The sequence below is a fragment of the Condylura cristata genome, unplaced genomic scaffold, assembly GCF_000260355.1.
Source record: "Condylura cristata isolate star-nosed mole 26May11 unplaced genomic scaffold, ConCri1.0 scaffold00017, whole genome shotgun sequence".
Lineage (NCBI taxonomy): Eukaryota > Metazoa > Chordata > Mammalia > Eulipotyphla > Talpidae > Condylura > Condylura cristata.
Window position 1 is genome coordinate 14,086,096 of NW_004567118.1, and position 11,410 is coordinate 14,097,505.

General features: G+C 36.5%; 1 protein-coding gene across 1 annotated transcript; it reads right to left on the bottom strand.

Moving 5' to 3' along the window:
- Window positions 1-11: 11 nt before the first annotated feature.
- On the bottom strand, window positions 12-11,374 carry RNFT1 (ring finger protein, transmembrane 1). The gene is made up of 9 exons (XM_004684444.2): window positions 11,235-11,374; window positions 9,626-10,083; window positions 9,364-9,440; window positions 7,649-7,749; window positions 6,147-6,300; window positions 5,429-5,587; window positions 4,827-4,892; window positions 2,070-2,171; window positions 12-893 (listed from the first exon to the last, which is right to left on the bottom strand). The coding sequence occupies exons 2-9, from the start codon at window positions 10,026-10,028 to the stop codon at window positions 759-761; spliced, it is 1,197 nt and encodes a 398-aa protein (XP_004684501.1). The 5' UTR covers window positions 10,029-10,083; window positions 11,235-11,374; the 3' UTR covers window positions 12-758.
- Between the last annotated feature and the right edge of the window lie 36 nt (window positions 11,375-11,410).

Here is an 11,410-nt window from a genome sequence, read left to right on the forward strand (position 1 = left end):
GAGTTCGTTGCACTATTCAAATCATCAATGAGGCCAGCTGTTTGTAATCCATGTGAATTATTTTAATAGTTACTTTAAGACAGTTCATGGCACTATACAAAAAGCAAGATCATGACCATTAAAGCTGATGGCAGGATTTGTAATGTATGAAGTTCACAAACAAAATGAATTTATATCATCTATTCTCACTGATTGCTAACCACACTACAGAGAATAATATAGTATTAAAATATATCCTCAGCAAATGAATCTCCACTTAGAAAATCTGATTATTACAGGTAAAATATAGCTTTTGGACTTTAAAAATACAAATTTTATGAAAATTTTAAGAATTTTTAGATTGGGAATTATAAAAGTTGATGTTAAAGGAAATTCTTTCAGATAACATGTATCTTAAAATATGAAAAATACTCTTTATTCTGAAAACAGTGTCAGGAAAGAATACCTGAGTTCCTCTAAACCCACTAGATCTAGTTAACCAATTGCTGTTTTGGTGACATTAACAAGAAAATAAATTTACAACGTAACACTGTAATCACCTGTTAAATAATTCGGGTAGAACAAATGCTGCATGAAGTTGAACATTACAAATTTTTTAAATAAAGCGTCCTTTACACTTTTGATAAAGTATACACTTATGTCTTAACAATATTCTAAGACAGTTGAGAAACCTCTTTTCTTTTGTCTGAAATCCATTCTAGTCCTAATGATAACTGCAAGCAAATGAAAGTGCTTGTGGCCTTAACAGTTTAAACAACTTAATATATCTGAAGATGTGATGAAGTGGCTCCATCTTTCCATTTAGTTATATGGTCTGAAATCACAGTTCTGCACAGCGGACATGTTTTCTCTCTGTTAAACCATATGGTAATGCACTCTTCACAAAATATATGCTGTAAGGTAAATTAAGAACTAGATTTTATACATGGCAACATTTTAATTTAAACCCTCAACTGGGGTCTCCCTGGTGGTATAAGGATTAAGTCTCAGCTCTATCATCCCAACAGTCCACTGTGATGGCCTGAGTTGAATCCCCTCCCAGGTACAGCAGACCTCTCCTGTCTCTCCAAGTGCACTTCTTAGTAGTGTGTTTCAATTAACCTGCTCTGCGCCCCACTCTGTCTCTGGGGAATCTCCCTCTCTGCATCTCTGGTCTTTACCCCAGCTGTTCTATGTGAATATAAATAAAATCTTAAAGTTCTTAACTGTAGAGAATCGTACTCCTTAGAGCTGAAAGGAATTTTGGAGAGGACCTCTATTTAACAAATGAGATAACAGCAAGTTTGACATTTAAGAATACAGTGGTGTTATAGGTAAAGCTACCAGTGTTCTTTTGACTGGGCAATCTAACCACTTTTAATATTAGCTATCAAGGTGATAACATTAAGATTAAATATATTGACTTAATACTTTAAAGTCTGAGAGTAATTGCTATAAAGTATAGAGGGAAGGGTCTTACACAATTTAATAACAAATACTAGTAGTGTTTCTAAAAGACTATTAAAATTATTTTAAAAAGCCTGTTTTCCAAGCACACTGGCATTTAATCTACCATATTATTTTCCCCTTCATACAGTGCTTTGCATAAAAATCATTAGAACACAAGGAATAATATAGCTAATTCACAACTCCTAACACAAATAAGGAATTGCTATCTAGTATGTGTCCTGAATGCTACTTTCTGCTAGACACTGTAGTTTTTCCCCCTTATAACTAATATAAAAAAGCGCCTTGTGAAGTAACAGGGAAGTATTTATTATATTTAGGTTTCTTAAAAATATAATTACCTGGGCCCTCCCTGGTGGCGCAGCGGGTTAAAGCACAGCATTAAGGAGCTTAAGCCACTTCCGCCTGAGTTCGATCCCCACCTGCCCCTGAGGAGATCTACATGGCATGGCAGACCTCTCCTGACCCGCCCGCTGCTCCCCTCAGCAGTGTACTCCGTCGATCTGCCTGTTCTGCTCCCCACTCTATCTCTGGTGAATCCTCTCACCCTCCACATCTCTGGCCTGTACCCCAGTTCTGTGTGAATAAATAAATAAATCTTAAAAATATATATATATAATTACCTGACAGATGAGAAGAATCGGCTTTTGAAATTCAGCTTGACATATTGAACAAATATCATCCACATCCGAACACTGTCTCTTGCTGGCAGTTACTCCATAACTCTATGAAAGGAATAAGTTCTGTTTATCTAAAAATTTATTTCTTTCGTGTTCCTCAAATAATAGATGATGCTATATATCTCAATTCTCTTGGAAGTAGGCACTTGAAAACATTTCTAAAGGACACAAACATTTCAAAGCCAAACTACATCTGTAAAGCAACACCTAGATGGAATTACGAAGTGACATCATTAAAAGCATAACAGAATCTAGAAGATTATTAGGTTACTGGATTTCCAAATGATAGTGCTTTTTTTTTTTTAAGATTTATTTATTTACGCTTACAGAACTGGGTACAGGCCAGAGGTGGTATAGATGAGAGGATTCACCAGAGACAGAGTGGGGGATAGAACTGAAATACACTGCTGAGGGGAGCAGCAGGTGGGTCAGAAGAGGTCTGCCATGCCATATGAGTCAGCTCCCTGGGTGGGGATTGAAATTGTGCTGCAGTGGCTTCTGTTATCTTCATAGTGTGGTACTTTAACGGTTGCGCTACCAGGGAGAGCCCCCTAAATGATAGTGCTTTAAACTCAACAACCAATTTTCAAGTGGTTAAAAGACTAACAGTCTGAAATATTATTATAAGATCTATATTCATGCATTGTCAAACAGCCCAGTGATTGATTACTTATGGCAGTAGTTAACAGAAGTCAATCAGAACTTGGCTGGCTGAGTGTAACTCATGTAGAAAAACTGCTTTTAAAATAGATTCTGAGCTTCACACCAGAGATCAATAGATGCAGATATATACTGGGATATGACCCAGGAATCTTAATTTTTGGAATCCGCTCTCCTGGTAAGTATAATGTGAAGGTTTAGAAACGACTAAACAGTGGCGACTAAGTCTAAAAATGTTTATTGTCCTTAGTTACTGTAAAAGATCATTTAGTACCAGAAAAGAATAAGATTCTACAAAAGAAGTGTAAACTGAAAAATGTCACATGGATAGTGTACTGTCAAAACTGAACAATAATGTGAGTCTTTGAATTTCCTTTTCTTCTACTTTAAAAATTTTATGATCTCTTTAAGGTTTAACAACCTCCTTACCAATAGCAAAATTTAAGACTCTAGGTGTTGACAAAATGAGACAGTGTTGACAGATGAGATCAGTTTTCAGTAGAAACCAGAGGGCTGAAGAGAACACCAAAGTTCAGTTATGGCAATGGGAACAAAATGTATTCCACAACCTGAAGTTGACTCAATAATCTTAAGTTATGATCTGAAACAACTTATACTACAAAGGTTAACAAAATGAAACGATGATTCAGAGGATAAAAATATTTAAAAAGTCGGTTTTTCAAGACTGGGATGTTAAAGATTTCAAAAATAAATCAGGATACTGATGGATGATCTTAGTGCTAACTTCCCTTCAGAAGAATGTCATTTAAATATACTGCAGATAATTATGCTGACAAGCTTTTAAAAGCTTTTTTTTTGACACTGCAAACTCACTTCAGGTAAACACTTATCCTGATGGTGACTGCAGTTTTCTACCAAATTAAGGAAATATATACACAGGTCCAGGGCACTTATATAATCCTAAGAGATACCAGAATAATTGATGACTGATAGATATTCTTTCTGCCTCAAAGAGCGGAGTAGTTCAGCATGAGCCTTACTAGATCAATTACAGTAGAATGGCTAGGATAGAAACACCAGCTGAGTAAACTTGGCCAGATCTGATCTCTTAATTTTACTGTATCTTGACTAAAAGATGTCTAAACAGATAGCAAAACTTGTTACTATCGTATCTTAGGGAGTATTCTGGTGGTTAATTCGGTCTACTTTGCAGAGATAATCCTTTATTTTTTCAACATACATTACTAGGTTGGTATTTTTGTAAGTCAGATCCAGAGCTTTCCCAAGTCCATTTAAGTACTAATGGATTGCAAAATTCAGGATTATATTCTGAAATCTGATGCTGACACCTAAGTACTGAGAATCTTTGAGGCTACTATTAGCTACCCTTTATCTGCAATTTGTTACATTAATAAGTAGATATGCTCTCTGCTTCACAGAGTAGATCAGCATGAGCCTTGCTATATCAATTACAGTAAAATGGCTAGGACAGAAACAACAGCTGAGTAAACTTGGCTAACTTGAATCTTAACAAGTTTATAGCTGAATTTGGAATCTTACTAAAAATTCCTTTAAATTGTTTACTTCCTTAATTAAATGCAGAATTTATTTGCGTAGAAGAATTGATGGGGAAGTTTCCTTCAGTAAGAAATTTCAATGGATATGATTTTAGGCATTGATTTTTTTTATATACATAATAAATTACTAAGGAAGCACTTTCACTGACACTGAATAAGGAGTTATTGGAAATACACAAAGTTACCATTTGTGGATTACAAGGAAGAGAAATCAAAGTACAGATTATTAAGTGAATGTTTATAAGCCCTTAAGACTATCAAGTGATTTGAAAGGGCAAGAGTTCATTCAATACTTAAGCACTGTAATAATTATTGGTTGTCAATGTCAAGTCAGGAAAATGATTGTAGAAATGAAACTCCTAAACCATTACCATAACCTTGGTGCTAAAGTATAACAAAAGTTTAAAAAATTAAATCCACACTTCAGAAGTCACTAAACTAAAAAAGTATTTAAATGAAGAAAGGTAAAAGTGTTTTTCTTAATGGATTAAAAAGTACTTACTGGTCGCGTAAAAAATATTCGCAAAACCCGTCGAAAAGTTTTCAGATGTCCAGTAAAGTCCAAAAGCTGACAGAAAGGGAGATAATTTATTAATTCAGAAAGTCCTATTTGCTAGACCTAGAAACCAATGATAAAGATCCCATAACATCAAATACTGATAACTAACTAACTTGCATAACAAAAACTAATAATTTCATCCTAAATATATTTAAGCTTCAATTACAGAATATTTAAAAATTTACTTATTTATTCATACAAGAGCTAGAGTATAAGCCAGAGGTACAGGGGATGAGGAAGAATGAGAGGACGATTCCCCAGAAGATAGAGTGGGGAGCAGAACAGGCAGATCTACTGAAGTACACTGCTCAGGGAAGAAGTGGGTGAGACAGAAGAGATCTACTGGGCCATATGGGTTAGCTCCCTGGGACTTATTTTTTGTTAAGTCTCAGCTTCATAGTAGGGAGGTCCATCTTTATTTATTTTTTTCATTTCTAAGTAGCTACAAATCTGCCATTACTTCAAACTAGTGATATGACAATAAATTATAAATCAGCCTAAGGGAAAAATCGCAGTAATATGTAAGTTCTGTGTATATTACTTACTTTAAGTATGAGGTAGAGTAATGCCAGCAATATTCCAAGACTCTGTGTAGTCACATGACCAAATTCCCCATAGCTTATAAGGTAACGAAACCAAACTGGTATGGGGACAAAAGTTCGGTAATATTGACATAATTCTTCTAAAAGCATATACCAGTAACCCTAAAAAGGAAGAGGAAGAAAAAACATAGAGTAACCTAAGCTATTTACATACACAGCAGAAACATTCTGTATTGGACTGAGCACATAAGTGTATGGGACAATAATACAAATGATAATAGTCATGACTGGAAACTTCGATATTATTATCATTGGGAAGTCTGTTTTCAATCATTTTCTAAAGAATGACACAGTGAAGATATCTACATGTACCATAAGCTCATTAAAAAATTTATATTAAGGTTTTTATTGAATCCAGGATGCCATTCAGTTAACTACATATAGTCATTTAATTATTAACTGATAGTGCCCTAGAGGAGAACAAAATTTCCATATATGACACTGAGACTGAGTTTTAGGTTATTCTGAAGCAAATATAATTCTGAATTTTATTAGGTTAGGTTAATATTTAGATTCAAGTTCTTGAGCAAATGGTTGTCAGTGTGAGGTAACAGATAGGTTTTTAGCAAGTTGGAAAATTACAAAAGGAGTTATTTAAATCAAGACTAAACAGGATTAATCTGGTTTGCTAACATTTTTCCAACAAAAGTTAATTTCTTACCTTAGATTTAAAAGGCATGATGAAAGAAGGCACCAATAAAATAAGGCATTTTAAGCCCATGGAGAAGAATTTCAGAATGAAGTCTGTAATTCCAATAATCCATAGCACTTCCCAGAAGCTCAAATGTTCCAAAGTAGGATTTAAAAAAATTAAGCTACCAAAAGAAAAACATCAAAATTTACCAGAGCAACATACTATGTATTGCTAGTATATTTTTTAATTGCTGAAATATTTAAGTTGATGTGTAAAAGATATGTTTGGCAGTATGTTGGAGTTCCTATAAATAGATTATAATATCTATTTGCTTATTTTAGAGAGGTCTTTAAATGTTTATGTTTCAAATTGTTCCTCCAAAGGAAAAAAGATCAGTTTTCCTAGTCATCAGGGTTAATACCTTCCCAGCCTGTAAACTAAAAAATTCACCACTACTAGACATGTGCCATTCTCTCCTTAACCATTCAAATCCCTTCCCCCTTTTCAACTGAATTTCTTTTGTCAAGATCACCAACTCTTGGTTTTGCTAACTTCAGTTATTTCCTTTTCCATCTTCTGACTTGGAGTATTTTTTCCTTAGATTTCTGACACTATATTGTCCTAATTTGCTTCATAGGTGATGATGGATCTTTTTTAGTCCTTTTGTTCTGATTGTGGATATGTCTGGTCTCTGATCCTTTTCTGTCTACTTTTTCTCTGGTTAGTTTTAGCGAGCCCCATGGTAATTAATTATCAACCACATTCGGTTAACACCAAAATTTACACCCCTAACTTCTATCTGAGCTCATGACATAGAGCTATAATCACTTTCTGAATACTTCTGTATCACTTCTCAAACTTAACATGCTCTAAACAAAATTACTGATTTTCCCCTGAAAACCAGTTCCTTTTCTGTCTTCCCTAGTGCAGTCAGCTGCACCCACCCTTTAGTCAGCTACTTAGACTAAAGCCCAGGGGTCATTCTTGATTTTTACTCCTACCCACCCATTCCAATCCAAGAGATACTGGCTCCACCTACAGAGTTGTCTATATGGCTCCAACTCCACTGAAACCAGGACTTCTAATTATCTGCTTTAAAGGCAAAAATTGAGAATACTTCCATCTAACATGGAAACTTAACTATCCCTGTGTTTTCATAACATACACAAAAGGTAACAAAGGGGAGGTGATAATTAGCCTGTGGTATTTCAAAATGTACACCTGAGTGTACACATATGTCAAAACATCATGTACATGTTAAATATATACAAATTTTGATTATCAAAATTCAGAAGATAACTACAAATCTAAAAGTGCTAATAACTTGATAAATAGAAAATTATCAGAAAATTAATATTGAGCACTTGCTTTTAAGCGAAGGCACTAGGGATACAAATCTAAGTAAGTCACAATTCTAAATTTTGGAAGGAGACAGGTAATAAATTGTTAAATATGTGCAAGTACAAACAAAATGCTATGGAATAAATTTTATATTAAAAATGTGTTTGTATACTTGGATCTCTAATTACCTGTAATAAAGTGACTGAGAATGAAAGGCGTAATATAAAAGAACAGAAGATCCTGCTAAGAATACCAGTAACCAAGCACACTGAATCTTTGAGCACCTTTCCTGAAAAATAAACAATTTTATGTTATAATGAAATATGCCAGAACTGTAAATGTCATTATTTTAATAATTTATTAACTTAGGACATCTTTATAGATTAATCAATAAAAATAAAAAATGTTAAGTTGTACATTACACTATATATAAAAGACAATTCTTTTACACATTTTTAAAATACAAGTTTCTTGGCTATTACCTATGTTTCAGAAAAACCAAATCTTCTACAAGTTAACATAAAGCACTCATTAAAATGCAAACTTTGGGCCCTCCCTGTTGGCGCAGCAGGTTAAAGCACAGCACTAAGAGCTACTTCTGCATGAGTTCGATCCCCACCTGCCCCGGAGGAGAGCCACATGGTATGGCAGACCTTTCCTGACCCGCCCTCTGCTTCCCTCAGCAGTGTACGTCATTGATCTGCCTGTTCTGCTCCCCACTCTGTCTCTGGTGAATCCTCTCACCCTCCACATCTCTGGCCTGTGCCCCAGTTCTGTATGAATAAATAAATCTTAAAAAAAAAAATGCAAACTTTGCTCTTCCAGCTCTCTATTTTACATCTGACGTAATTTTTTAAACATATTTAAAATGATTGGGGTTTATAACTAACTTTAAAAATTTAAACATTCTCAGACAAAACTTAAGGTAATTGCTTTTAACTTCAAAGTTAAGTTTTAATTACTAGTTTACAGTTTTACATCCTAATTTTTTAAGTTTTTTTTTGTGTATGTGTGTAGAACTGGGGTCCAGCCAAAGGTGTGGGGCAGGGGATTGGGAAAGGAAGCAGAACAGGCTACTAAAATACAGTGCTAGGGAGAGCAGCAGGTGACACAGATGTCTGCTGGGCTATGTAGATTAGCTCCCTGGCTGGGGATCAACCCCAGGGGTGAAAGTGCTGAGGTCCAATCCCTAGGCCATCAGGGAGTCCCCAAACTCTACATTTTTTTTATAGTTTGATAAGTTCCGACTACAAATTTCCATGTGAAAATGCTTGATTCTTTACATAGATACAGCTCTTTAAAATTGCTTGAAAATGAAACTTTAGAAGCTAATCCTCTCAGTGACTTATATGTAATTTATTTTATGTCAACTTCCGGGGATTAATTTTCTTTAAATAAGAGAGACCTAAACAGTTGAAAACCCATTTATTCAATGTGCATTTTATTTAACTTAAAAATCTTACAGCTAAAGTTTTTAATGATGACTGTATTAGTTAGTATGGTCAAATTAACTCATAAAACATGAAGGTACTTAAACCAGATCAAATAGTGCACTGTAAATCTTTTAATCCTGGGTCCTCCCCGTGACTAAAGGGATTAAGTCTCAGCATTATGAAGCAATCTGCAGGAGTCTGGATCCCCCACAGGGAGCTAACCCACATGGTACAACAGACCTCTCCTGTTTTACCCACTGCTCCCCTCAGCAATGTATTTCTAGAAAATAAGGTGGAGCATCTCGGCATTAGGACCGATCATTTATTCTAGATCATTTAGGTAACAAAATTTAACAACATGGATGTTACAGTACACATTTAAATTTGTCAATCTTATTTTCTATCTTTCTCAAAATTAAGTATAATACTACAGAAACAGTTAAATTTTTTTAGTTACTTGTTATACTTACTCTTAGAAAAACCTGATTTACAATGCTTTTGTTTGCATACATAAAAGTTGTAAGCAGCCCAATTCCAAGAGAAATTCCTGTTAGAAAATAAGCTCCAGTTAATTGAAAGGAAAAAAAAAAATCAAAGAACTAAACAATGATATTTAAAGGAAACATACAATTTAAAAATCAAACACAAAATAACTGAAACATATGAGGTTAGATTACCAATAAAGAAATAAAAATAAATTTAGCAAAGAAACAATGTCTTATTATACCCTACCTGTTATATGCTGCATTACAAGTTTGACACCCAGAATCAGAATATATGGAAGACTTTTTTGCAACCACTTGATGAGATAATGGAATTCTGAGAAGGAGCTACTACCATGATCTCCAGACTCCATGATGGTATCATCAGGCTGCCTTGCTTCGCTGTGGGAGTGACTCTGTAAGGGACTATGTACACATCCATAGGTACAGCTACGTACACCTGCCCTTGTATGTCTGGAGCTTGGATTTTCAGCACGTTCTTGAGGATTGGAGTTTATCTGTATATGAACATCTCCAGAATGAAGACAAGAACCATCTCCTGTCAATCGTGTATGGACATAATGGGAGGCTGAGGCACCCTCATTGCCTTCACCTACTGGAGGACTATGCAGTTGGCTACAGTTGGCTTGCATGACCCTTGAATATTTTTTATATGGTCCAGATTTTTTGGCTCCAGGGTTCTGTCTCCTAAAAATAAAAGAAAATATATTCTAAATCAGTAGTTAAATACAGGCAACACATTGCTCACTTTACTCACTTAAGGAGAAGCTGATTGATCATCACAAGCGATAAATTACTTGAGATTATGTATCACTTGTTCCTACTCTCCTCCCTCGATGACATGGCTCTGCTGTTTCACAAATACAGGGAACAACTGCTACAAGAACGTTAAATTTTGGATGCCTAAATTCTCTAATGATGACGGAATTAGTTTAAGAGTCAAAGCAATCCTTCAAGCTGTAATACTTCAGTATATTTACTCTGCCCACCCACAGCAGTTTCATCCCTGATGTAGATTCTTCTTCAAAGACATCATAAGAAAGAGTATTTTTCATAGGGAGGCAAAAAAAAAAAAATCTTAGTGACTTATTATCATGGGTAACTAATAAGTATTTCAATTTAGGTGACCTACAAGTTTTATTTTATGCTGAATCTGCTTTCCCAAAGCTAATAAAAAGGTTTCCTATAATTAATACCAAGATTATTACCTTCCTCCCCTCGAAAGGATGTTATACCTTTAAAATCGGGGAGACTTTGGGAGTCGCCATATAATTGCTAGGTGACTCTAGTCTGAATAGGATAGTAAAGATGCCACCACCGGTGGCGGGGACTGAAGACGAAGGGAAACTGATAGGAAGGGGTCCCTAGGTGACCCATATGGACAGCAAAGCCAGAGTCCCAGATGACGAAACGCAGAGCCTGACCCCCGCATGCCATTTCTATGGGAGGAATCGAAGGTGGACCTCGGGGCACGTTCTGTGTCATTTCATTTCTAGTATTGAGGTATTTTTTTTTTTTTTCAGTTACTGTCTGGCAGCTTTGTTTTATAAAGGCTTCCACCGAAGCTCCGACACCACGGGTGCCATTAATTCCCTCAAACGCCTGAAGACCGACGTGGGCGGGCAAAAAACACACAACCCTCCCACATTCCTCCATGCACAGGCAAAGAAACGGCGAAAACAGCCAGAAGCAAGTAAACGCAAGCAAGTCTTCCGGAATCCACGGCGCAGCTTCCACCCACGCTCGAGCTTCGGTGCCGCGGTTATTCCCCGAGCCCCTCCGCCGCGGCCCCTCGCCTCCCCGCTCCCCGCTCCCCGGTCCACTTCCCCCAGCCTGACCTCTCATGGCGACGAGCGGACGGAGGCCCCGGCAGCGAACACTGGAACAGCGAGGGACGCCACCTCAAGGCCCCGATCCCGGGCCATCACCTTCCAAACCCACTACGGCTACTCGGACTAGGCTCGGCGGTGGCGGCCACGGCGGCGCGCGCGCTTCCCGGACGTCCGCACGCGCG